General features: G+C 57.2%; 3 protein-coding genes across 4 annotated transcripts in view; all 3 read left to right on the forward strand.

Moving 5' to 3' along the window:
• Positions 1-7,626: 7,626 nt before the first annotated feature.
• The window catches only part of LOC128091993 (zinc finger protein ZFP2-like), a 41,097-nt gene continuing 21,110 nt past the window's right edge, over positions 7,627-27,613 (forward strand). The window contains exons 1-3 of one of the 2 annotated variants that reach the window (XM_052705425.1): positions 7,627-7,773; positions 11,690-11,788; positions 12,283-12,867. In XM_052705425.1, coding sequence (XP_052561385.1) covers positions 11,753-11,788; positions 12,283-12,867 — 621 coding nt within the window. In that variant the 5' untranslated portion in view covers positions 7,627-7,773; positions 11,690-11,752. The remainder of the gene's footprint in view (positions 7,774-11,689; positions 11,789-12,282; positions 12,868-27,613) is intronic. The other variant, XM_052705426.1, reaches the window with a different exon arrangement.
• Positions 19,921-22,655, forward strand: LOC128091999 (class II histocompatibility antigen, B-L beta chain-like). The gene is made up of 6 exons (XM_052705434.1): positions 19,921-20,645; positions 21,054-21,323; positions 21,427-21,705; positions 21,788-21,898; positions 21,999-22,028; positions 22,114-22,655. The coding sequence occupies exons 1-6, from the start codon at positions 20,474-20,476 to the stop codon at positions 22,125-22,127; spliced, it is 876 nt and encodes a 291-aa protein (XP_052561394.1). The 5' UTR covers positions 19,921-20,473; the 3' UTR covers positions 22,128-22,655.
• LOC128092003 (leukocyte receptor cluster member 9-like) lies at positions 24,306-26,399 on the forward strand. The gene has a single exon (XM_052705439.1). The coding sequence runs from the start codon at positions 24,579-24,581 to the stop codon at positions 25,230-25,232; it is 654 nt and encodes a 217-aa protein (XP_052561399.1). The 5' UTR covers positions 24,306-24,578; the 3' UTR covers positions 25,233-26,399.

Here is a 27,613-nt window from a genome sequence, read left to right on the forward strand (position 1 = left end):
GGGTCCCCTTGGTTCCTATGGGCTCTATGGGTCCCCTTGGTTCCTATGGGCTCTATGGGTCCCCTTGGTTCCTATGGGTTCTATGGGTTCCCATGGGGCTCTATGGGTTCCTATGGGGCTCTATGGGTCCCCTTGGTTCCTATGGGTTCTATGGGTTCCCATGGGGCTCTATGGGTTCCTATGGGGCTCTATGGGTCCCCTTGGTTCCTATGGGTTCTATGGGTTCCCATGGGGCTCTATGGGTTCCTATGGGGCTCTATGGGTCCCCTTGGTTCCTATGGGTTCTATGGGTTCCCATGGGGCTCTATGGGTTCCTATGGGGCGCTATGGGTCCCCTTGGTTCCTTGGATCCATTTCCCCTCGTCCTGCTGCTGTCAGCCCTTTGCAAGAGTTGCCTCCCCTCCTGGCTGTAGGTTCCCTTCAGCTATCGATAGGCTGCACTGAGCTCAGCCCGCAGCTTCTCTTCTCCAGGCTGAACGAGCCCAACTCCCTCAGCCTGTCCTCATAGGGGAGCTGCTCCAGCCCCCTGCTCATCTCAGTCGCCCTCCTCTGGACCCTTTCCAACATCTCTCTGTCTTTCTTGTCCTGAGGGCTCCACACCTGGACACGGGACTCCAGATGGGGCCTCACAAGAGCCGAGTAGAGAGGGACGATCACCTCCCTGTCCCTGCTGACCACCCCTCTGCCGATGGAGCCCGGGATCCCAGGAAGGTGAGCCGTGCCGCTCGGCCCCCCCGCAGCAGATGCAGCACGATGATCCTGCCCCTGCTGAGGCCGCATTTACGACACCGTGTCCAGATCCCGGTTCGAGAAAGACGCGGCTCTGCTAGAAGGAGCCCAGCAGGGGGCCAAAAACCAAACCTCTGCAAACCCTTGGCAGACCCGGAATCGTAACCCAAACCCAGCCCGTAACCGCAGCCTCCCCCTGCCCCCACCTCCCCCCGAAACCCCCGCCCCGCCTCGGGGCTCGGCGCTCGCGCAGCTCCTTGGGGCCCCGCCGGCCGCCCGCTTCCTGCCCCGCCCCGAGGAGCCGCGCTCCGTGCGCTGAGGCCGCGCGGGGAAGCGGCCCGGGCTCGGGGCCTGGACTCGGAGCTGCGGCCTCCCCTCGCCGTGCGGGAGGGATCTTCTGCCGCGGTCCCGCTTAGGGGGCGGCAGGGCGGCCGTCTCTTCGGTGCCGGGACGGCGCTGCGCCGAGGAGCGGTGCGGGAGGCGATCCCGAAGCCGGTGTCCGAGCGCGTTCCTGTCGGCCGAACGGCGGATCCGCGTCCGTTCCGTATCCGTGGGACGAGGCGGCTGCGTCGATCTTCCGACATCCGGGAAGGGGGCTTTGCTTCTTTAGTGCGAGTTCCCTTCACTGGAAGTTTACGGTAGGTCGGTGCGATTTCCTCTCGTCAGCGAGTGGATGTGCTGGAAACGCTGGAGGTGTGCGGCATAAACAGCCGCGAGTCACAGACTGCGGTTGTTCTTTTTCAGATCCACGGTCCCTTCGGAAATCCCAGCCAAGCGCCGAAATGGGGCACGGCCCACATGTTTTGTATCGAACGTGTGCGGGCGCCCTGCAAAATGCAGGCGTTGCAGCCGCCCTGTTTCTGCGGGGGTTGGGAGGGGAAGGACTGAAGCGAAGGAGCGGCGCCACTCGTCTGTTTAAAGCGCTGGAAGCCCTGCAGGGTGAGTGAGTGCCAAGCGTTCCGTAGCGGAGAGGTAGGAATCGCAATCGGCAGCTCGGAGCGCAGCGTTTCGCTCTGCTGCCATTGGTGATCTCAACTCTTTGCCTCTGTTGGAAATAACGGCAGTCATTTTGTCGGGACGGCGTCTGATAAAAGCAGAACTGATTGGCGATCGCAATGGCGGCGTCCCACAAGTAGCAGCGCCCTATGGACACCACAGGACAGCCTTTAGAGCCCGTTTGCTCCCCTTTGCCTCCCCCTGCCCTGTTTCCCAATGGCTGGGTGCTCCAGGTTCACAATGCTATCAGAAGAATTGACGTTTGCTATTTGTTCATTGATTTGTTACCTGGTGCCAGTCAGGAATCATCCAAGCCGTCTCGGTGCTCTGCTTGTCCCATGGATGCGGTGATTTTCTTTGAGGTCATCATCGTTAAGCAGAGAGCACTGGGGATGATGGCAGGCCTTCCCAATGCCAGGCTCTTCCTCGGGCTGCCATGGCTTGTTCTCATGCAGGATATTCTTGCAGCCTATGTGGCAAAATATCCATCCATACACCTACATACAGAGCGTGCCTTCCTGGGAAGGTTCGTCCGTACGATAAGAGATGTAAACTTATCAGAGATCTTCCCCAAGTTAAGTAGAGGGACTCCCAAAAGGAACTATGAGAGCGGAGATCATGAAATAATAATAATATTATGCAATTCTAATGCAGAAACAACCCTTGATCCTCACACCTCTGAGCTGCACGCTCAGCTTCCCAGAGCCCCGTTAGGTTGAGATGCAGCTTTGTGCTTCCTTGTTTCTGGAAAAGACCGCCAATAGCCGTTCAAGCCCAGCAGGAATGGATCTGTCCGTATGGCGCCGTCGTTCACTTCCTTTTCCTTGGCAGGCAGGCAGCCCCAGCGCCCCGTTTGTTCTTCCTTCAGGCCTCACCATCGCGCTGGCTGTTAAGGAGCTGGAGCGCCTTCCTGCATGCCGAGCTGTGCGACTGCTGTAGGAACGGCTTGGGCAGGGGGTTGGACTGCATGAGCTCTGCAGCTCCCTGCAACCCCTGCAGTTCTGGGATGCTGGGATTCTATGGGTCCCAGTGTGTCTCTATGGGTCTCAGTGTGTCTCTATGGGTCCCAATGTGTCTCTATGGCTCCCAACGTGCCTCAATGGGTCCCAATGGGTCTCAACGTGTCTCCATGGATCCCAATGTGTCTCTATGGATCCCAATGTGTCTCTATGGGTCCCAATGTGTCTCTATGGGTCTCAATGTGTCTCTATGGGTCTCAGTGTATCTCTATGGGTCCCAACGTGTCTCTATGGGTCCCAACGTTTCTCTATGGGTCCCAAAGTGTCTCTTTGGTCCCAACGTGTCTCTATGGGTTTCAACGTGTCTCTATGGGTCCCAGTGTGTCTCTATGGGTCCCAACGTGTCTCTATGGGTCCCAATGTGTCTCTATGGGTTCCAATGGGTCTCTATGGGTCCCAGCGTGTCTCAATGGGTCCCAATGTGTCTCTATGGGTCCCAACGTGTCTCTATGGGTCCCAACGTGTCTCTATGGGTCCCAACGTGTCCCTATGGTCCCACTGCTCACTGCAGCAGGCTGCCCAGGGAGGTGCTGGAGTCTCCTGCTCTGCAGATGTTCCAGAGCTGCCTGCATGCCGAGCTGTGCGACTGCTGTAGGAACGGCTTGGGCAGGGGGTTGGACTGCATGAGCTCTGCAGCTCCCTGCAACCCCTGCCATTCTGGGATGCTGGGATTCTATGGGTCCCAGTGTGTCTCTATGGGTCCCAATGTGTCTCTATGGGTCCCAATGTGTCTCTATGGGTCCCAACGTGTCTCTATGGGTCCCAATGTGTCTCTAAGCGTCCCAAAGTGTCTCTATGGGTCCCAATTGTCTCTGTGGGTCCCAATGTGTCTCTATGGGTCCCAGTGTGTCTCTATGGTTCTCAACATGCCTCTATGGGTGCCAATGTTTCTCTATGCGTCCCAATGGGTCTCAATGTGTCTCTATGGGTCTCAGTGTATCTCTATGGGTCCCAACGTGTCTCTATGGGTCCCAACGTGTCTCTATGGGTCCCAAAGTGTCTCTTTGGTCCCAACGTGTCTCTATGGGTTTCAACGTGTCTCTATGGGTCCCAGTGTGTCTCTATGGGTCCCAACGTGTCTCTATGGGTCCCAATGTGTCTCTATGGGTTCCAATGGGTCTCTATGGGTCCCAGCGTGTCTCAATGGGTCCCAATGTGTCTCTATGGGTCCCAACGTGTCTCTATGGGTCCCAACGTGTCTCTATGGGTCCCAACGTGTCCCTATGGTCCCACTGCTCACTGCAGCAGGCTGCCCAGGGAGGTGCTGGAGTCTCCTGCTCTGCAGATGTTCCAGAGCTGCCTGCATGCCGAGCTGTGCGACTGCTGTAGGAACGGCTTGGGCAGGGGGTTGGACTGCATGAGCTCTGCAGCTCCCTGCAACCCCTGCCATTCTGGGATGCTGGGATTCTATGGGTCCCAGTGTGTCTCTATGGGTCCCAATGTGTCTCTATGGGTCCCAATGTGTCTCTATGGGTCCCAACGTGTCTCTATGGGTCCCAATGTGTCTCTAAGCGTCCCAAAGTGTCTCTATGGGTCCCAATTGTCTCTGTGGGTCCCAATGTGTCTCTATGGGTCCCAGTGTGTCTCTATGGTTCTCAACATGCCTCTATGGGTGCCAATGTTTCTCTATGCGTCCCAATGGGTCTCAATGTGTCTCTATGGGTTTCAACGTGTCTCTATGGGTCCCAACGTGTCTCTATGGGTCCCAACGTGTCTCTATGGGTCCCAACGTGTCCCTATGGTCCCACTGCTCACTGCAGCAGGCTGCCCAGGGAGGTGCTGGAGTCTCCTGCTCTGCAGATGTTCCAGAGCTCCTGCATGCCGAGCTGTGCGACTGCTGTAGGAACGGCTTGGGCAGGGGGTTGGACTGCATGAGCTCTGCAGCTCCCTGCAACCCCTGCAGTTCTGGGATGCTGGGATTCTATGGGTCCCAGTGTGTCTCTATGGGTCCCAATGTGTCTCTATGGGTCCCAAGGTGTCTCTATGGGTCCCAGTGTGTCTCTATGGTTCTCAACATGCCTCTATGGGTGCCAATGTTTCTCTAAGCGTCCCAATGGGTCTCAATGTGTCTCTATGGGTCCCAATGTTTCTCTATGGGTCCCAATGTGTCTCTATGGGTCCCAACGTGTCTCTATGGGTTTCAACGTGTCTCTATGGGTCCCAGTGGGTCTCAACGTGTCTCTATGGGTCCCAATGTGTCTCTATGGGTCTCAACGTGTCTCTATGGGTCCCAATGTGTCTCTATGGGTTCCAACGTTCTCCCTTGCTTCGTATGTAACATCCCATGTTGCCATTGTGCATGGAACACCTTTCCACCTTTTATCCTTTTACAGCCCCTAAGGATCTCTTGTTTCTCAGCTGAAACAATTGTCTTGAGCCCATTCACGAGTGTCTGGGGCTGCGGTTCAGCCCACGACTCTTGTAATCAGCTGGTATCCCTAGGTGCCATCGTGCAGACATCACAGATCACAGAATCACAGAATCGTAGGGGTTGGAAGGGAGCTCCAGAGATCATCGAGTCCAACCCCCTGCCAAAGCAGGTTCCCTATAGCAGTCGCACAGCTCGGCATGCAGGCAGCTCTGGAACATCTGCAGAGCAGGAGACTCCAGCACCTCCCTGGGCAGCCTGCTGCAGTGAGCAGTGGGACCATAGGGACACGTTGGGACCCATAGAGACACGTTGGGACCCATAGAGACACATTGGGATCCATAGAGACACGTTGGGACCCATAGAGATAGACTGAGACCCATAGAGACACGTTGGGACCCATAGAGACACGTTGGGACCCATAGAGACACGTTGGGACTCATAGAGACACACTGGGACCCATTGAGACACATTGGGACCCATAGAGACCCACTGGGACCCATAGAGACACGTTGGGACCCATAGAGACACATTGGGACCCATAGAGACACACTGAGACCCATAGAGACACACTGGGACCCATAGAGACACACTGGGACCCATAGAATCCCAGCAGCCCAGAATGGCAGGGGTTGCAGGGAGCTGCAGAGCTCATGCAGTCCAACCCCCTGCCCAAGCCGTTCCTACAGCAGTCGCACAGCTCGGCATGCAGGCAGCTCTGGAACATCTGCAGAGCAGGAGACTCCAGCACCTCCCTGGGCAGCCTGCTGCAGTGAGCAGTGGGACCATAGGGACACGTTGGGACCCATAGAGACACGTTGGGACCCATAGAGACACGTTGGGACCCATAGAGACACGTTGAAACCCATAGAGACACACTGGGACCCATAGAGGCACGTTGAGACCCATAGAGACACATTGGCACCCATAGAGGCACGTTGAGACCCATAGAGACACATTGGCACCCATAGAGGCACGTTGAGACCCATAGAGACACATTGGCACCCATAGAGGCACGTTGAGACCCATAGAGAAACAGTGGGACCCATAGAGACACACTGGGACCCATAGAGACACGTTGGGACCCATAGAGACACGTTGGGACCCATAGAGATACGTTGGGACCCATAGAGACACGTTGAGACCCATAGAGACACGTTGGGACCCATAGAGACACGTTGGAACCCATAGAGACACATTGGGACCCATAGAGACACGTTGGGACCCATAGAGACACATTGGGACCCATAGAGACACATTGGGACCCATAGAGATACACTGAGACCCATAGAGACACATTGGGACCCATAGAGACACATTGAGACCCATAGAGACACGTTGGGACCCATAGAGGTACACTGAGACCCATAGAGACACGTTGAGGCCCATAGAGACACATTGGGACCCATAGAGACACATTGGGACCCATAGAGACATGTTGAGACCCACTGGGACCCATAGAGACACGTTGGGACCCAAAGAGACACGTTGAGACCCACTGGGACCCATAGAGACACATTGGGACCCATAGAGACATGTTGAGACCCACTGGGACCCATAGAGACACGTCGGGACCCATAGAGACACGTTGAGACCCACTGGGACCCATAGACTCCCCCACCTCCCTGCAGCCTGTTCCAGTGCTCCGTCACCTCACTGTAAAGAAGTTCTTGTGCCCATTTGTGCACAACTTCCTGTGCTGCAGTTTCCAGCCGTTTCCCCTCGTCCCGTCTCCACTCACCACTGAAAACAGCCTGGCCTCGCCATTCTGCCCCTCACACCTCAGATATTTACAGACCTGGATCAGCTCCCCTCTCAGTCTCCTTTTCTCAAGGCTGAACAGACCCAGCTCACTCAGCCTTTCCTCATAGCAGAGATGCTCCAGGCCCTTCACCATCTTGGTGGCCCTCCGCTGGACTCTTCCCAAGAGATCCTTGTCTTTTTTGTACTGGGGTGCCCAGAACTTCACACAGTGCTGCAGAGGAGGTCTTACCAGGGCAGAGCAGAGGGGGAGGATCGCCTCCCTCGCCCTGCTGGCCGCCCTCTTTTTAATGCACCCCAGGACGCCGGTGGCCTTTTTGGCCACGAGGGCGCACTGCTGGCTCATGGCAACCTGTCATCCACCAGGACGCCCAGGTCCCTCTGTGCAGAGCTCCCCTCCAGCAGCTCATCCCCCAACCTGTACTGCTGCATGCAATTCTTCCTCCCCAGATGCAAGACTCTACACTTGCTTTTGTTAAACCTCATCTGGTTTTTTTCTGCCCAGCTCTCCAGCCTGTCCAGATCGTGCTGAAATTTCTTGCTGAGATTCCTAATGCACGGATCCTACGACAACATATGCTGTTATGGGAGAAGCAGCAATGTACCGGTCGATACAATGCACAGAGGCTGTAGTGGTACAGCGGTGACGTGACAAGTTGGAGATGGCTGCAGTGCTGCTGGCCTGAGTCCCAGGTGGCTCAGCGATGAGCCTCAACCCTCAAGCGATGCCCTTCAGATGGGTTGGGGAGGACTGGTCTGGGACAGGGGCTGCTGCGCTCCCTCACACCTCCCCTGCCCCTTGTGTTGTCCCAGCAGGCTCCTGTGCAACTTCTGCCTGTGATCATCCCTGACACCTCATCTGCAGGAGAGCAACAAACGGCCGCAGCGCATCCGTCTCAGGTAGGGGCATTGGGAAGCACGCAGGAGAGGCCACTGGGTGAGGGATGTGAACACGTGGGGAGAGGGAAGTGCCTTCAGCCAGCGTTTATGTGCTGGGGACGAAGGAGCCGCTGGGACTGGAGTTTCTCCCCTCTGCCAGCTGCTTCCGTAGGCCTGGGCTGTTGTGAGCAAGGAGCCTCTGCTTGCAGGAGCCCATGGGCTTTGCAGAGGTGGCCGTGTATTTCAGCAGGGAGCAGTGGGCGCTGCTGGACCCTGCGCAGCAGGTGCTGTACCGGGACGTGATGCTGGAGACGTGTGGGGCTGTGGGCTTTGCAGCCTTTCCTTCTTGTTGGGGCTCCTGTGGCTGTGCAGAATGAGCCTCTGCAATCAGGGCCTCTGCAATCAGTGTAATTGCAACACAGTTACGAATGGCTTAATACAACAGCGCAACAAATGAAATGTAAATAAGCAAATGAAAAGTAAATAAGTGAATTTCAGAAGGGGTCGGTGTGCTCAGCACTGTGAGAAAAGACCCAGAGGCACAGGCTGGCAAGCAGGCATCAGCCAGGAGGAGTTGGATCAGCTCCTGCAGACTGTCTTGGTCTGGCTGCATTGCAGGGCGCCACTGGCTCCAGCAGCCTGACAACTCTCTGGTTATTTATTTGCCTTTTTGCTCTTTCCCTCTGAACTCCCATAAACCTTTATGAAGCCTTGGGCGCTGAACAGTTTGGATAGAAATAAAACAACCTAATGTGAACGTTAAAGAAATTATCCCTATCCAGTTTTTGAAGATGTAAAATTCACGCTGGGGTCCAAAGGAAGGCAGGCTGTACCAGGGCCAGTGTCGTTCAGGCCCTTACAGCGGTTTCAGAGGCGCGCAGGGACAGACACGCAGTGCAGCGTTGGACAAAAGGGCAAATGGGATCCCGGGCTCCATCGGCAGAGGGGTGGTCAGCAGGGACAGGGAGGCGATCGTCCCTCTCTACTCGGCTCTTGTGAGGCCCCATCTGGAGTCCCATGTCCAGGTGTGGAGCCCTCAGGACAAGAAAGACAGAGAGATGTTGGAAAGGGTCCAGAGGAGGGCGACTGAGATGAGCAGGGGGCTGGAGCAGCTCCCCTATGAGGACAGGCTGAGGGAGTTGGGCTCGTTCAGCCTGGAGAAGAGAAGCTGCGGGCTGAGCTCAGTGCAGCCTATCGATAGCTGAAGGGAACCTACAGCCAGGAGGGGAGGCAACTCTTGCAAAGGGCTGACAGCAGCAGGACGAGGGGAAATGGATCCAAGGAACCAAGGGGACCCATAGAGCCCCATAGGAACCCATAGAGCCCCACAGGAACCCATAGAGCCCCATAGGAACCCATAGGAACCAAGAGGACCCATAGAGCCCCGTAGGAACCCATAGAGCCCCATAGGAACCCATGGGAACCCATAGAACCCATAGGAACCCATAGGAACCCACAGAGCCCCATAGGAACCCATAGAGCCCTATGGGAACCCATAGGAACCCATAGAACCCATAGGAACCCATAGAACCCATAGGAACCCATAGGAACCCATAGAACCCATAGGAACCCATGGGTACCCATAGAACCCATAGGAACCAAGGGGACCCATAGAGCCCGATAGGAACCAAGGAGACCCATAGGAACCCATAGGAACCCATAGAACCCATAGGAACCCATAGGAACCCACAGAGCCCCATAGGAACCAAGGGGACCCATAGGAACCCATAGGAACCCATAGGAACCCACAGAGCCCCATAGGAACCCATAGGAACCCATAGGAACCCATAGGAACCCATAGGAACCCATAGGAAGCCATAGGAACCCATCCAAGCTGAGGGAGGGAAGATTTCAGTTGGATGTGAGGGGGAAGCTCTTCCCAAGGAGAGCGGTTAGGGCCTGGAACGGGCTGCCCAGGGAGGTTGTGGATGCCCCGTCCTTGGCCGTGTTCAAGGCCAGCTTGGACGGGGTCCTGGGCAACCTGATGTGACTGTGTGTGTTTGGTGGCCCTGCTGGGCAGGGGGTTGGAACTGCGTGATCCTTGAGCTCCCTTCAACCCGGCTCATTCTGTGATCTGTGATTCTGATTCTGTGAACCCATAGGAACCAAGAGGACCCATAGAGCCCCATAGGAACCCACAGAGCCCCATAGGAACCAAGGGGAACCCATAGAACCCATAGGAACCAAGGGGACCCATAGAGCCCCATAGGAACCCACAGAGCCCCATAGGAACCAAGGGGACCCATAGAGCCCCATAGGAACCCATAGAGCCCCATAGGAACCCATAGAACCCATAGGAACCAAGGGGACCCATAGGAACCCATAGGAACCCATAGGAACCCAGAGAGCCCCATAGGAACCAAGGGGACCCATAGGAACCCATAGGAACCCATAGAGCCCCATAGGAACCCATAGGAACCCACAGAGCCCCATAGAACCCATAGGAACCCATAGAGCCCCATAGGAACCAAGGGGACCCATTGGAACCCATAGGAACCCATAGAACCCATAGGAACCCATATGAACTCACAGAGCCCCATGGGATCCCATAGGAACCCATAGGAACCCACAGAGCCCCATAGGAACCAAGGGGACCCATAGAACCCATAGGAACCAAGGGGACCCATAGAACCCATAGGAACCAAGGGGACCCATAGGAACCCATAGGAACCCATAGAACCCATAGAAACCCATAGGAACCCACAGAGCCCCATAGGAACCCATAGGAACCAAGGGGACCCATAGGAAACCATAGGAACCCACAGAGCCCCATAGGAAGCCATAGGAACCCATAGGAAGCCATAGGAACCCATAGGAACCCATAGGAACCCATAGGAAGCCATAGGAACCCATCCAAACTGAGGGAGGGAAGATTTCAGTTGGATGTTAGGGGGAAGCTCTTCCCAAGGAGAGCGGTTAGGGCCTGGAACGGGCTGCCCAGGGAGGTTGTGGATGCCCCGTCCTTGGCCGTGTTCAAGGCCAGCTTGGACGGGGTCCTGGGCAACCTGATGTGACTGTGTGTGTTTGGTGGCCCTGCTGGGCAGGGGGTTGGAACTGCGTGATCCTTGAGCTCCCTTCAACCCGGCTGATTCTGTCATCCTGTGATTCTGATTCTGTGAACCCATAGGAACCAAGAGGACCCATAGGAATCTATAGGAACCCATAGAACCCATAGGAACCCATAGGAACCCACAGAGCCCCATAGGAACCAAGGGGACCCATAGGAATCTATAGGAACCCATAGAACCCATAGGAACCCATAGGAACCCACAGAGCCCCATAGGAACCAAGGGGACCCATAGAACCCATAGGAACCAAGGGGACCCATAGAGCCCCATAGGAACCCATAGAGCCCCATGGGAACCTATGGGAACCCATGGGAACACATAGGAACCAAGGGGACCCATAGAGCCCCATAGGAACCCATAGGAACCCATAGGAACCCATAGGAACCCACAGAGCCCCATAGGAACCCATAGGAACCCACAGAGCCCCATAGGAACCCATAGGAACCCATAGGAACCCATAGGAACCCATAGGAACCCACAGAGCCCCATAGGAACCCACAGAGCCCCATAGGAACCCATAGGAACCCATAGGAAGCCATCCAAGCTGAGGGAGGGAAGATTTCAGTTGGATGTGAGGGGGAAGCTCTTCCCAAGGAGAGCGGTTAGGGCCTGGAACGGGCTGCCCAGGGAGGTTGTGGATGCCCCGTCCTTGGCCGTGTTCAAGGCCAGCTTGGACGGGGTCCTGGGCAACCTGATGTGACTGTGTGTGTTTGGTGGCCCTGCTGGGCAGGGGGTTGGAACTGCGTGATCCTTGAGCTCCCTTCAACCCGGCTCATTCTGTCATCCTGTGATTCTGTGACAAGCAGCTGTGCCAGAGTGATGAAATGCTCTCATGTTCAGTGTTTGTGTCACTGAAATGTCACTTCCAGCCTGCAGACCGGTGGTGATCTCCCTGCTTGAGGAAGGGAAGGACCCCTGGCTCTCGGGTGTGCATGGCCTGGAGGACGTGGCAGGAGTCCTCAGCCCAGGTGAGCCTGTGGGGGACGGGAGGAGGTTGTGGCTGGCAGAAGCCATCTCTGCCCAGGCAGCATTCTGGCTTAATGTGTGATTTCTGGCTTTCCTCTGTCATCCAGCAGAGGAGAGGATGCCAGCTCTAGAGGAGGTTCTGCACAAGTGTGATGTGGCCAAACAGTGGGGCAGAGCCTTGGTGGGAAAAGCCAGAAGGGATGTGCAAGGGGGCCCGGAGCAGGGAGAGCACCTGAAGAAGCAACAGGGAAACCCTCAGGGAGAGATTGTGAGGAACCTCCTGCACTGCAGCACAGGTCAGAAGCAGCCCGAAGATGCAAGGAGCAAGGAGGTGTGCCAGGAGGAAAGGCAGAACCCACGTGCTGAGTGTGGGAACAGCCTGAAAAGGAACTCTGGCCTTGTTAACCGCCAGAGCATCCACGTAGGAGACATTCGGTTTAAATGCCTTGAGTGTGAAAAGAGGAACATAAAAGGTTGCAACTTGCTTATCCACCAGCAGGACCACGCAGAAGAGAGACCCTTCGAGTGCCCTGAGTGTGGGAAGAGCTTCAGAAGCAGTTCGAACCTCATCCGCCACCAGCGCATCCACACAGGAGAGAGGCCCTTCCAGTGCCCTGAGTGTGGCAAGAGCTTCAGGAGCAGCTCTGACCTCATTGTGCACCACCGCATCCATACGGGGGAGAGGCCTTTTAAGTGTCCGGAGTGTCCAAAGAGCTTCAAAAGCAGCGCTCACCTCACCTCCCACCAGCGCATCCACACAGGAGAGAGACCCTTTAAGTGCCAAGAATGTGAGAAGGCCTTCAAATGCAGTTCCCACCTCATCCACCACCAGTACATCCACACGGGAGAGAGACCCTTCCAGTGCCCTGAGTGTGGCAAGAGCTTCAGCAGCAGCTCCAATCTCGCTGACCACCGGCGCATCCACACAGGGGAGAGACGTTTTAAGTGCCCTGAGTGTGGCAAGAGCTTCAGCAGCAGCTCCAACGTCGTTATCCACCAGCGCGTGCACAGCGGAGAGAGACCCTTCCAGTGCCCTGAGTGTGGGAAGAGCTTCAAGAGCAGCTCTGACCTCATTGTGCACCTGCGCGTCCACACGGGATACAAACCTTACAAGTGCTCAGAGTGCGGGAAGAGCTTCAAAAGAAGCTCGGAATTGAAGTGCCACCGCCGTGTCCACACGGGGGAGAGACCCTTTGAGTGCTCCGAGTGTGGGAAGAGCTTCGGCAGCACTTCCAGCCTCGCTTACCACCAGCACATCCACACGGGAGAGAGACCTTACCAGTGCTCTGAGTGTGAGAAGAGCTTCAAAACCTCTTCCTACCTGACTGTCCACCAACGAATCCACACGGGAGAGAGACCCTACCGGTGCTGTGAGTGTGGGAAGAGCTTCAGCAGCAGTTCTAAACTCAACTCCCACAAGCGCATCCACAGAGGAGACAGCCCATAAAAGTGCCCTGAGTTTGTGCAGAGCTTTACTTTCAGGTCCTGTCTCCCTGCCTTCCTGCACATCCTCGCGAGAGACGGAGCCGGTGGGTCCCCAGACTCCTTCATCTGGCAGGTAAAGTGCTGCAGCCAGCAGGGAGAGCTCTGTAACGTCATCCTCACTGTAATGAAGATGTGCTCCAGTGTGTGAACGGGGAGATCCACCGTGAGCTGGGCGGGGAATGGGGTGCGTGGCTGAGAGCAGGGAAATACAAACCCCATCCATGTTTGGGTACCCGACCTCGGCCGCAGGACACATCCAACCCCTCCTGTTCCCTTCCTGGTTATCGCCTATGAAAATCGACTTGTGCTTTTCCTGTCGTCTCCTGCTCACCACTCCGTTACCTGTTGCAGAGCGACTGCCTGGTGACATTTTACTGCTGTCACCAAGTCAAGTCACAGCAGCTGCAACACAGGTTTGAAGTTTCCTCATGGACACCCAGCTTCGGAAGTCCCTGAGCTGGCAAACCCCTTTCCCTGCATGGGGCGCAGGAGAGAGCACTGTAAAGAGAGCACTGTGCCCAGCTGGGGTAAGAGATACCCTGCGTGCGTCCCGCTCCAGGGTCACGATTGCCACTCCAGTGCTCGGAGGAGGTGCTCACATTTTCCCTTGGGTGTATTTGGATCAGCCAGCCCCTGATTTCTCCCTGATCAGCAGGAGAGTTTTCCCGTGCTTTGGATGGACTGCGGCTCCCTTCTTGACCTTACATCCATTCTTGGGGTAAATGCTCTTCCCCCTTCCCTCCTGCCATGGGAATTATGCATACTGCTCTCTTTCAGCTGGGAACAGGGTGGATACGCAAAGGAGCTTGGAGTTGGCACTGACATGGCTGAGAGCCTCTGGGTACTGGTTAAGGGATGAGACAATTAAGTGGGAATCTAACGTAAGACGGTGATCCCAATTAATGGTTCTGTATGGAATTAAAGTGGGATCTCCAGAACAGCATCTCTTGCCCTAGGCACTGGAGTCCATCGGTGCTGGTCGCCATTTAAGAGCCATCTCTCAAGAGCACTTGTGCAGGTAGAAGCAGACTGCTGGCAGTCAGGAAGCGGGACTGAAGTCCAGCTTATCCGAGCAGAGTTTTCCTCTTGGAGTTCAGGTGGAAAGGAAAGTGAATGGACACTGCAGCCAGGTCAGGCATGGGGGAACAACAGAAATGCTGTCTGCTGTTCTGAGGGTAAGGTTTATGCTGTCCAAGCTCAGTTAAAGCTGAAGCTGGCCACTAATGTGGGGGACAATGGAAAGGTTCGTGTAACCAGCAAAAGGAGGATCGTGGATGACATCTCTTCGTTGCTTGATGAGGTTGATCACCTCATACGTCGGGCCATAGAACAAGCAGTCACAGAATGCACGTTTTTTCACCTCTACATTGAACACTGTAGATGGGTCGTGGGCCTCCTGGAGCCCCGAGTTGAGGAGCACGACTGCACTGATGATAAGCTTCCAGTGGACTGCGAACGTGGGTGGGATTTGCTGCTCCAGTTGCATGCATGTAAATCTATGGCCCATGGAGTTTATCCACGGATCCTGGGAATTGCAAGATGTCCCAGTTGTCTGGAAGCTGGGAAACATCTCAGTTTGTAGGAAGGGCGAGAAGGAAGACCTTGCCGATTCCAGTCCTGCCAGTCTCTCTTTGGTGCCTGGCAAAATTACAGAGGAGGTCATTGCGAGAGTTACTGAAAAACGCTTCAAAGGCAGCACAGTCGCTGTTGTCAGTACAGGTTAGGCCTGACTTTCTGGAGAGGAGCTTTGAGGAGCAGGACCTGGATGACCTGCTGGTCAGCAGGTTGACTGTGAGCCCGCAGCGTGCCCTTGTGGCCAAGAAGGCCACTGGTATCCTAGGGTGCATCAGATGAGTGTGGTCATCAGGTTGAGGAAGGTGATCCTCCCCCTCTGCTCTGCCCTTGGTGAGGCCACATCTGGAACACGGCGTTCAGTTCTGGGCTCCTCAGTACAAGACAGACAAGGAATTGGCAGAGGGAGTTTAGCAGAGGGCTGCGAAGATGATGGAGGCTGGGAGCAGCTCCCTTATGAGTCAGAAGAGCAACAGGTCTGGGGGAATCAGATGTTAGCTGGTGTGGTAAGCATGGGGTGCCCTGAAACGCGGTGAGATGAGGTCAGCATGGCCACAGCCCCCAGCACAGCCTCCGCTGCCCTGCTGCTCACTTTCTGCATTGCGCAGCAATAGAAGAGCCACAGTGCCAGGCAGACGAGCCCCTCGTCAAGACCTCCGTGCCCATCAGCAGCTTTGAGATTCAGCTGGGATTGAGCTGTTTTCTTCACAGTGGCTGGTGTGACGTTGTGTTTTGGTTCCAGGAGAAAAGCAACGTTGCTGACACACCGATGTTTATAGCTGCTGCTCAGCAGTGCTGTACAGAGCCAAGGCCATTCACAGCGAAGGGCCCAGGCAGTTGGGAGGGAGGAGAATTAGGACAACTGAAAGTGGCCAAAGGAATATTCCGTGGCATGTGACATCAAGCAGAAGGAGTTTTGAAGGGGGTGGGTGTTCGCTTTGCTCAATCTGCTGTTTGAGGGGCAAGCTGGGCACTGTTCTGGAAGCGGCGAGCAATTGCTTGTGCATCACTTGTTACATACATTGCTATGGAGATGTGTTTGTCATAACGATTATCCTTTTCCTTTCCTCCGTGTTAGTAAATAACTGTTTTGTTTGCTATTCTCTGGCCCGTGGCACTGGGAAGGGGGGTGAGCGAACATCTGTGCGAGCCGCCTCAGGTTCAGCCACAACAGGAGGATCCCGTGGGAGTCAGACCTGAAGGGTAAAGGGGTCCAGGAAGGCTGATGAAAGGAAATAGGTCCTGCTGGCCCCCGCTCAGCACTGCTGTTCCTCATGGGTGAGCACTGCGTCCTGCCCTGCTTAATATCTCTGTTGACAATCTGGATGAGGGCATTGGGTGCATCATCAGTAAGTTTACAGATGACACCAAGCAAGGGGCAAGTGTCAATCTTCCTACGGGTAGAAAGGCCCTACAGAGGGACTTGGGCAGACTGTCTAATGGCTGAAGGTCACAAAGAACAATGCCAGGTCCTGCAGACTGGGCACAACAACCCCATGGTTGTTACATGGTTACAGGCTTGGGGCAGAGTGGCTGAAAAGCTGAGCGGAGGAAACAGACCTGGGGGTTTGTCAGCAATTGACCCAGGCCTGGGGAAAAATGAAAGGGAAAAATGGAAAAGGGTGGGGAGATGGGCCTGGAAACAAAACAGCAGCAACAACCTGAGGAGAAACAAACTAGTTTACTAAAAAAGATATCAGGATGCAAGATAACACACTATAATACAATAAATTAGAATTGAAGCTAATAAGTAAAAAGATAGAGAGTGTCCAAAAACTGAAGGCCTTGCTCTCATGCTGAGGCAGATGAGACATCTAGCCAGGCCAAGCAGAAGAGGAAAAAGGGAACATCTCGCAATATGCAAACAGTTTTATCCTTACTTCTGAGCAGAAAATGGAATCAGAATAACACAAAGTCCTTTTAGGGGTGCAGAATGTGGTTCTTCCCTTCTGAGAAGCGGTACCCAGATGTATGCACAGTCCATGGAACTGGAGCATTAACTGTTGTACTTGCAGTGTGGTCCATCACATGTATCACACTGTGGTACGAGTGGAATACCCATAACCCAAAATCATAAGGCCATGACAGGGTGTTGTTCTGCAGTCAGCTGAACGTGAGCCAGCGGTGAGCACAGGAGGCCAAAAGGCCACTGGCATCCTGGCTTGTATCAGCAGCAGGAGCAGGAGGCCGTCGTCCCCTCAGATGCTGTGTTCAGTGCTGGGCCGCACACAGCAAGGCGCCGAGGGCCTGGGATGTGTCCAGAGAAGGGCGACGGAGCTGTGAAGGCTGGAGCAGAGATCTTGTGGGGAGCAGCTGAAGGAACTGGAAGTGTTCAGTCCAGAGAAGAGAAGGACTGGGAGACGTCATCGCTCTCTGCTACGCCCTGAAAGGGAGGCGGAATTCGGCCTCTTCTCCTGGATGGCGAGTGATAGGAAGGGAGGGAATGGGGTCACGTTGTGCCGGGGGGGGGTCGGGTTGGGTATTAGGAAGAGTTTCTTCTCAGAAGAGTGATTGCTGGAACAGGTTGCCCAGGGAATTGGTGGAGTCACCGTCTCTGGAGTTGCTTAAGCAAAGGACGGATGTAGAATTTAGGGGCGTGTTTTGGTGGGTGCTCCTGGTGGTGGGTGGCTGATTGCAGTAGATGAGACCTTGGAGGTCTTTTCCAACCTTAATGATTCAATGATTCTCTGAAGTCCAGTCCCTGCCTTGCTGGCCGGTCCTTCCAAAAAGTGTCATAACCATCCACGTCGGCCTTCCAGTCATCAGAGCTGTTCCCACTGTGTCTCTGTGGTAGCCATAAGATCACGGTTCTGCAGCCTCGCACAGCCCTCAGATTATTCCCATTTATTCCCCACGCTGCATGTGCTGATGTACGGACACTTCAGAGAAGAAAAGGCAGTCGAGATGCAGGCATCTCTAGAGGAGATCCCTGCTTGTTCCAAGCTGCAGAGCGAGGCCTGAAGCGGAGCTCTGTTTCTGTGGGTCACCAGGGACCAGGCTGAGTGTTGTCTGCAGTTGCAGTAGCGTTGTTAAACCACCCCTCTTTCTCTGTCCAATACCACAAAGCTTTTTATCTGCTTTGTGCAGCTCAGCTCCCTGCCCTAAGAGATGATGCTCCTTGTGCAGGGACTGGCCTTATCAGCAGGAGGAGGTTCGAGGCACTGGGTGAAATGGACAGCCTGAACAAAGTCTCCTTTCATAGCGGTTCTGTCTGGGTGAACGCAGACATGGCCGGGCATTTCCCTGTGTGGGCCCTGGATCCAGCCCTCACGTGAGCGCTCACCACCGTAGTGTCAGAGGTGAAGAGCCCCGTCACTTCTGCCTCTGCCCAAACTACTGAGGTCACTATGAAAGGAAGGCAGGGGGACTCAGGGGTCTCATCATCTCTGTCCTCATCATCTCCCAGTCAAAACCATCGCCCTCATATTATCTCTGTGGTTCCCAAGGTTCACCTCATGGTAGCTCGGCGCTCACCTTGTGATCCCTTGTTGCACTTGAAAGCCCCAGCTGCTCCTGCTCACCTCCGAGAGCACTGAGACTCTGGTGTGCACCATGGGCCTGACCATGGCCACGTCCCACTGCTGAGCTCCATGGGGGTCCCTACAGATCCTTGGGCCACCAAAGAGTGTCTGAGTTGGAACGAGGACACTGCGACAGGAACACTGGGTGGTCATGGGGTGTCACAGCCAAAACACAACACAGTCATGAGGTGACCGTGGATAAGAATGTGGTGACAAATAGGTCAGGGATCAGAAGGGGAAAGTCTGGCCATCGTAGGGTGACCATGGGTAATCATGTGGGTCACATGGGGCAAAGATGGTGTTGTGATGGGGTGACAAAGAGGTGACCACTGGGTGACCACAGCGGGGTATCTTTGGGTGACCACAGTAAGGAAGGGGAAGGACCACGGAGTCAACAGCTCAGCGAGTTCTAATTGAGAAGGGGACAGAGCAGGCTGTGCAGGGGCAGCAGGGAACGCGGTGACAACACAAAGGGAAACTCTAGCTCCTGGCTGGGGAGCGCAGGACATGCTGGTGGAGCAGCAGTGTGGGGCAGCTCGTAATTCAGAATCCCTGCAGGGAAAGGGAGGACCAGAGTGGTTTTCGGGCTCCTCTGAGCACAGTGATGTCACTGGGGAATGAGAAATTACCTGGAGTGGTTGGATCGGGGTGGCCTGAAACTGAGCGAGACGAGGTCAGCATGGTCACAGCTCAACACCACTGCATCCCCCAGCACAGCCCCAGCTGCTCCTGCTCACCTCCAAGAGCACTGAGACTCTGGTGTGCACCACAGGCCTGACCATGGCTACGGCCAGCATCGACACAGGCACCGTCCTCGTGCTCAAGGTCGTGCAGATGAATGGTGCCTGCAGCCACAGGAGCCCGCTGTGATGAGGCTGAGCGTCCCGTGTGCCATCATAGCCCCGCATCCCCATCCTGACCCACACATCCCCTTATGTGGGTCCTGTCCTTGGGGTGCTTGGTCAGAGGAAGGGTGCTTGGACACAGCCCAGCCCCACTGCTGACCTGTGTCACTGCAGCGTTTGCAGCCCCGCGCAACAGCGCTGTGAGGTCTGGGAGGTCCGTGAGGGCAACCGTGGGTGACCATGGGGTGATCAAAGGGGACCACGGGGAGAACATGATGTGACCGCGGTAAGACATCAGAGGTAACAGCCCATAAGAATGGGGGGCAAAGAGGCGATTATGGGGGTATCTTGGGATAACCACGGGGAGAGCAGGGGGACCATCGGGTGACCATGAAGTTACTATGAAGGAAGTGTGAAGGAACTGTGGGGTGAGCATGGAGAGACCGTGGGCAGAATATTGTGTGGCCACCAACTGACCATGCAATGACACTGGGATGAGCATAGAGCGACCACAGGCCGGAAAGAATGGAAAGAGCCTGGGAAGTGGCACAGGAAGCAACTGAGCGTGTCCCACAGAGCAGTTAGCAGCAGGGCTGGTGGCATCTGTCACTGGTGTATGGAGAGAGCTCTGCGTCACAGGGCTGCCTCTTACATTTGGCCACCATGAAATACTGGAGGGGGAAGAGAAATAAATGAAATGAAATGAAATGAAATGAAATGAAATGAAATGAAATGAAATGAAATGAAATGCTGCCCCGGCCACCTCTGAGAGAAGTGAGACCCTGTGAGCGCCCTGGGCCCGGCTGTGGGCACTGTGGAAATCATCTCAAGATGAGAGGTGCTTGTGCCAAGCAGGGCCTCCTGTGAGGAGAGGTAATATCCCGGGTGCCCTCACTGTCTGCATCCCAATCCTGCCCCACGCATCCCCTGAATGGGCACCTGCCCTTGGGTGCTGGAGCAGACATGGGGTGACAAACAGGTGAGCGTGGTGAGAGCACTGGAGGATCGTGGGTTCGCTATGGATGGACCGTGGGGATCATGGATCAAAGGGGGGAGCGTGGAGTAAGCAAGAGGGTGCTGGAGCAAACAGCGGGTGACAATGAGAAGACGAAGGGCAGACAGTGGCATTTCTGTCAGGTGTCCATGCGCAGACGACAGGAGTAATATGAGCGGAACACGGAGTGAGAAAGGGATGATAAAGAGTTGAGCATGGTGCGAGGACAGTGAAACCGCGTGGCAACCACTGAGCGAGCGTGGCAATGTCATGGAGGGAGCACGGGGCCACCCGTGGGGCTCAGGCAGTGGTGGAGCACTGGGAGCGATACGGCTGTTCCCAGGCAGAGCAGCGGCAGCGAGCATTCCTCGGAGCAGACAGACAGACAGACACACAGACGGACGGCACGCAGGACGGCGCCGTCACGCCAGGGCTGATCGAGGTACCCGCAATGGAGATCTGCCCGGAGACGGGTGATGCCGCCCAGCCCAGGCACTCCCTGCTCCCTTCATCGTCCTCCCACAGCAGCCATGGGGAGCGGCCGTGCGGTGGCGGCCGGGGCCGTGCTGGTGGCATCGGTGGCGCTGGGAGCACGGCTGGCCGCTGGCACGCGGCCCTCGGGTGAGCGCGGAGAGCCGGGGTGGGGATGGTGCAGGCCGGTCCCTGCCGGGCTCTCCCGGCACCCATCCCAGCCCCGCGCGCGGCGTTCGGAGCCCCGGGGCTCCGGGACGCCAGCGGCACCGCAGCCGTGGGGGGCGCGGGGTGGGGCCGGGACGGAGCGAGGGCGGGGAGGGGCTCTCGGGTCCGGCGAGGGGCCGCTGCGCTCCGTGACGGCGCCCTCTCCCCGCAGCGTTTTTCCAGTGGAGCGCTACAGTTGAGTGCCGCTTCCTCAATGGCACCGAGCGGACGAGGTTTCTGGTGAGGCACGTCTACAACCGGCAGCAGTACGTGCACTTCGACAGCGACGTCGGTCTCTTCGTGGCCGACACGGTCCTGGGAGAGCCTTCTGCTCGGCTCTTCAACAGCCAGCCGGACGTGCTGGAGAAGAACAGGGCTGCGGTGGAAATGCTCTGCAACTACAACCACGAGACAGTGGCCCCTGTGACGCTGCGGAAGAGAGGTGAGTTCACGCGTCCGCACAGCTCGCGACGGGCACAGCGCTGATGAGCACACGCGGCGCTCTCACAGCCCGTCCCCAACGCTCTCCCTCTGTCCCCCGGCAGAGCCCAAGGTGAGGATCTGTGCGCTGCAGTCGGGCTCCCAGCCCCAAAGCGACCGGCTGGCTTGCTACGTGACGGGCTTCTACCCACCCGAGATCGAAGTGAAGTGGTTCCAGAATGGGCGGGAGGAGACGGAGCGCGTCGTGTCCACGGACGTGATCCAGAACGGGGACTGGACCTACCAGGTGCTGGTGCTGCTGGAGACCAGCCCACGGCACGGGGACAGCTACGCGTGCCGGGTGGAGCACACCAGCCTGCGGCAGCCCATCGGCCAGCCCTGGGGTAAGGCCCCTCGCCCCTGTCGGCTCTGGGGGGAGTGGGAGCGTGGCCTTCAGAACCTGAGCTCCCCTTCCTGTCCCTGCAGAGCCGCTGGTGGATGTGGGCAGGAGCAAGCTGCTGGTGGGCATCGGGGGCTTGGTGGTGGGGCTCGTCTACCTGGCGCTGGGGCTCTTCCTCTTCCTGCACACTAAGAAAGGTGAGCAGTGGGGCAGCGGGGCTGTGCTGTGGGGAAGGAGATGGCGGCGGTGAGCTGTGGCCACGCTCGCTCAATGTGACCATGACCTCGTCTCGCTCAGTTTCAGGGCACCCCGATCCAACCACTCCAGGTAATTTCTCATTCCCCCAGTGACAGCGCTGTACCCAGGAGCCCCAAGCTCACTGCGGTCCTCATTTCTCCCCCTTTCCCTGCAGGGATCCTCAACTAGCAGCTGCTGCTCCACCAGCATGTCCTGCGCTCCCCAGCCAGGAGCTAGAGTTTCCCTTTGTGTTGTCACCGCGTTCCCTGCTGCCCCTGCACAGCCTGCTCTGTCCCCTTCTCAATTAGAACTCGCTGAGCTGTTGACTCCGTGGTCCTTCCCCTTCCTTACTGTGGTCACCCAATGACACCCCACCGTGGTCACCCAGTGGTCACCTCTTTGTCACCCCATCACCCATCACAACACCATCTTTGCCTCATATGACCCACAGGGTTACCCGTGCTCACCCCACACTGGCCAGACTTTCCCCTTCCGATCCCTTCACTCTCAAGCCATTTTTCCCCCTGAGACTCCTTCCTAGCAACCCTGTGGTCACCCGATGTTGCCACCGTGTTCTCAGCATGCCAACCCATGTCCTCACCATCATTACCCCGCGGTCATCCCGGAGACACACATTCTGCACCCACTTTCTCACCCATCTCCTGGCTGTGTTACGCTTAGGCCGTGACACCTGGCGATCACTCGGTGTTCCCATCGAAATGAGCTCGCAGTGTTCTGGTTCCAGCTCAGACACTGCGAGTAGCACGCTGCTTTTTTGGCTGTTGCTGAGTGATGGAGCGCTCCTGAGGCCGGGCCGGGCCACGGAGAGGGGAAGAACCATTGCCATGATGACGTGGAGCCAGGACAGGTGTCCTCATCCAAGCATACGTGACGCCATGCGGAAGGCCTTAAAGCTGTGTGGAGTTGGGCAGAATACAGACGATGCTTGACGCTCGGGGATTGGCTGGGCGTTGGGTGGAGGGCGCTGACACGTCTTGCCCCATGGCCACCCCATGCCCACCTCTTCACAACCTCATTCCCACCTGACGCTCCTCCCCGTGATCCTATGGTGTTTCCCTCTGTGTTCCCTTCACTGTCATCCCGTGCTCAGCCCGCGGTCGCCCCACGGCCTCGCCATGATCCCACCCCTCGTGATCACCGCGTGTTCCCTGTGTCATCCATCGCTGAGGAAAACGCTCCGAATCGTAGATTTTTAAGCAGGCAAAGATCTTTGTGATAGCAGCAAAGTCTGTCCATCATTGCAACAATGGGCCCCTGCTGGCCAAAGGCAGAAATTGCACAGCAGTCCATTCGTTCAGTTCCATCCCCGGGTCCGACGCGGTAATTCCTCTCCTGGCACAGGTTGGTGGAGCTTCTCCTGGTCACCATCTTCCCGACGCTGTTGCCACAATAGAAGGTCTGGTACCAACTGGTTGTTTTTAGGTATGGCCTGTGCTTTCCTACACAGGTAGGAGGGCAGTGTTTCCAAAGGGAAGCACATTGGTTCCGTGCTGCGCTAGGCTCTCCCCGCCCTGCCTGTTTCCTTTGCCTCGTGCCTGTCTCAATCCTACCTGAGCCGAAACGCCCCAATCTGCACTTTACTCCGTTCAGCAGCTTTCTTGGTGAAAAACAACTTGTATCACTGTTTCGCAGGAAGGTTTTCAGTTCGGTCAGGGCCGAGACTACAGACAGAAAACACTGGAAACTTCCACTGCAAAAACACCACCCGCCTCTCACATTTTCCAACCTTATTGATTCCGTGATCCAAACGCCAACCCCAGCTCGGGTCGGTATGAAAAAGGGCTCCAAAGGGAAGTCCCAGCGGCTGTCAGCTTCATTTGGAATGTCTTTCAAAACCCCGCGTGCAGAGGGAGCCTGCTCCATCCCTACGCCCTGAACCAAGCACACATTCTCATCAAACACTCCCCACCGAGGGCTCATCCTAACAACTGCTGCCCATGGAAGGCTCCGTGTTGCCTCATCTGCCTCTCATGAGGAGTAGGGAAGGAAAGTAGGAAGGGAGGCAGGGAGGGAGGGAGATAAGAAGGGAGGCAGGGAGGAAAGAAGGAAGGAGGCAATGAAGGAAGGAAGGGAGGGAAAAACTCAAAATTAAGAAGAGATGGGGGCAGTTGACCCGGTGCAGTGAGGGAAATTGGAGGTGAAAAGGCAATAAATGGTGCCGTGGACCATGGGGGGGGGAGTGGGATGTAAATGGCTGCACTGATACTCATTCAGGTCAAACACAACCAGACGCCCATAGGCACCGGTGCAGCTCCTTGGCCACGCCCCGCGCCGTAACCTGGCCACGCCCCCCGGGTCGTCTCAGTTTTGAAGCCACGCCCCTACCATTCCTGGCCACGCCCCCATGCCCTGCGCCCGTCGCTTTTTGGCTAAACCACGCCCTTTCCGTTTGGCCACGCCCCCGCACGCCGTCGGTCCGATTCCAGCCACGCCCATCGCCGTTAACCACGCCCCTTCGTGCCATCAGCCACGCCCCCTTTCTGTCCTGGCCCCGCCCCGTCCCACGCTGCTCTTTGCCCGCACCGCGCCCGGTGCCGCTCCCGAAGCCACCGAACGGACCCGGTTCCGGCCCCCGGACTCACGGGCCCGCTGCCACACCCGGACCCGCACCGCGGACCCATGGACGGCGGTCTGCGGCCCGGATCCCCGCAGCCGGGACCGGAGCCGCGCTCCGGACTCGCGGAACCAGACCCGAACGCGGGCGCGGACCCGGCGCCCGGACCCGCGAACGCGGAGCCCGATCTGAATCGCGGTCCCGAGGACCCGGACCCGGATCGGCGTCCCGGCGCCGCGGAACCGGTTCCGGCCCCGGCGCCCGCCCCGTGCCGTTGGTTCCTGGAGGGCCGCTGCCGTTTCGGGCCGCGCTGCCGCCGCCCGCACCCGGGGCGGAGTCCGACCGCCGGCCCGGAACCGGCAGCGACGCGGGACGAACCGGGAGCGGCGGGGAAGAAGCCGCCGCTGCGCCGCGCCGCCGCCGTCCTCAGCCGCCTCCGCTGGGACCCTCGAGCGGACCCCGCGGCCGCCACCGTGGAGTACCGCGACCGCTTCGTGGGCGTCGTGGAGCGGCCGCTGCTGGAGTTCTTCACGGGGCCGCTGTGCGACGCGGGGCCCGCGGACCTGGCGGTGCCCGAACACCGCATCGTGCGCATCCGCTACCGCGGGCGCTGCGTGTGGGACCGGGAGAAGCGCATCGATCGCGTGTTCGGGTCGGGGGGGGGGACGGGGACCATGCGGGAGGTGCTGGAGGAGCTGGGGGAGGGCTGGGGGGAGTGAGGGAGGGCGACGAACCCCCGAAATGCCGTCGGGGGCCCTTCTGTACCCCGGAGGTGACGGTGAGGTCCCCTCTGTGCTGGGGACGTGGGGATGCGCACTCCTGGAGGAGCCCTCGGCTGCAGTGACGTGGGCACAGGGTTCCCTTCTGTATCCAAAAAAAGGGCACCAAAATCCCTTTTGCATTGGGGACATGGGGACGTGCACATGGGATCCCCTTGGGCACAGGCTCACGGACATAGGGCGCACACACGCTTGGGGCCCTTCTGTACCCTGAAAGTGACACGGACGTCCCTTTAGCACTGGGATAACATGGCGGTGACATGAACGCCTCACCCTGTTCTGTAGTCCCACGGTGACAGTGAGGTCCTCTCAGCACTGGGGATGTCGGGGACCCTTCTGTGCCACAAACACACGGAGATGGACACTTGGACCCCAGAGGTGACAGTGGTGTCCCTTTGGCATCGGGGACATGGATGTGGGGGACCCTTCTGGTACCCCAAAGGTGACACTGAGGTCCCCTCGGCCCTGAGGACAGGAAAACCTGGACCAGGACACCGGGCTCCTTTTGTCATGGGGACGAGGACGCACCGGGCGTCCTTACCGTACCCCAAAGAAAGTGGTACTGAGGTCTCCTTGGCTCCTGGCAACAATGACATGGGGACGTGGCACCCGGACACCTTCTGTCCTCCATGGGTGACACCGAGGTGGCCTTGGCACGGGGGACACGGGTATGGCGACGTGGACATTGGGTCCCTCTGGGCCACGGGGGGGACGTTGATGCCAAAGCCCCCTGAGCTCTGTCACTACACTACAGGGACATGGACAGAGGGTCCCCTTGCCCACGGGTGTACATTCTGTACCCAAACAAAGGCACCAGAATCCCTTCGGTGTCAGGGATGAGGATATGTGAACACGGACACTGGGTCCTCTTGGCCGTGGGGTGCTGTTCACTGTTCTGTTACCATTTCTGCTCAGAGGGAAAAGACAGAAGGCCTTGGGAGGTCACCTGATGGCCCTTTTCATCGTCTGGCTCACCTCTGTTGCCCGTCTGCCTCAGCATGAGCGTAAGGCCTTTGGCTTTTGGACACTCTCTCTCTTTGCATTTGATTTTTTAGCTCATATTCTAATGATCTTGTATTATTTTGTATTACAGAGTGTTATCTGGCATTCCGATATCTTTTCTAGCAAATTAGTTTGTTTCCTTTCAGATCGTCGCTTCTGTTCTGTTTCAGAGCCCATCTCTTCATCCTTTTTCCCATTTCCATTTTCCAGGGTGCGGATCCACAGATCCCCCCTCCCGCCAGTCACGGAACCAGGCCGAACCAGCCCACAGACCACTGACACTCTGGTCGAGGTGCCACAAGATAAAGCTGAGTAGCTCAGCGGTGGTAGCGGTGGGAGGAGGACGGTTGGATGGGATGATCTTGTAGCTCCACTCCAGCCTCGTGTTTCCACGGTTCCATCACCGTTCTGAGCTGCTCTCTGTGTCTGGGCCGTATTGCTTCAGGCGCTCCCTGCTCTCACTGCACAGAGGTGCTCTCTGAACTGCACACTGCATCTGCAGTGCTCCTGTTTCCTTCAAGCCATTCTCCTCTGCAGTTCCCAAAGGATCACAGAACCACCGAATGGCTTGGCTTACAAGAGACCTTTCAGATCATCCAGTTCCAATCCCCTGCTCCAGGCTGGGACACCTCCCACAGCCCCGTCCTGCCTGGCACTGAATGCCTCCAGGGCGGGGGCATCCACAAGCTGCTCCCTCTCAGGAAATAATTTCCTCCTAACAGCCAGCCTAAATCGACCTCCTTCCACTTGAAAGCCGTTTCCCCTCATCCTGTCGCCACACACCCTTATCAAACAGCCCCATCCCAGCTTTCACGGAGCCTCCCTTCAGGCACTGCCCACGACTTCAGCTCGCCGCTCGGCGGGCACTGACGGAAGCTGCTGGCAGCTCAGCCCGTTTCTCCCTGCAGAAGAGGCCTCTGCACACCCAGCACCTTCACGCCGTCTGCATTAACAATACCTTCCGCGGCTCACACGCCTCTCTCGCTCCTCCCATTTCTTTCTACGCCCGTCTTGCCAAGCCGCCGCCCATCGTAAACACGCGCCGTTTGCAGTAAGCGAAGCGCTGCACCGCAGCCGCTCCCATCGCTTCCCGCAGCGCTGCGGAACGGGACGGGACGGGACGCGGCGCAGCACAGTGCGGGCCGGGCCTCACCGCCTGCTCTCAGCCGCCCCGCGCAGCGCTGCTGCAGCCCCGCGCCGTCCGCGCGTCCCGCCGGCCGCCACCCACCGCCCCCCGGCTCCGCGCCGCAGCCCCGGATACGAACTGCGGCAGCGCCGCTCCCGCCCCGTCCCACTCCCCCCCCGCCCGTCCGCACTCC

Source organism: Tympanuchus pallidicinctus, unplaced genomic scaffold (genome assembly GCF_026119805.1).
Source record: "Tympanuchus pallidicinctus isolate F22 unplaced genomic scaffold, pur_lepc_1.0 scaffold58, whole genome shotgun sequence".
NCBI classification, from domain to species: Eukaryota; Metazoa; Chordata; class Aves; order Galliformes; family Phasianidae; genus Tympanuchus; species Tympanuchus pallidicinctus.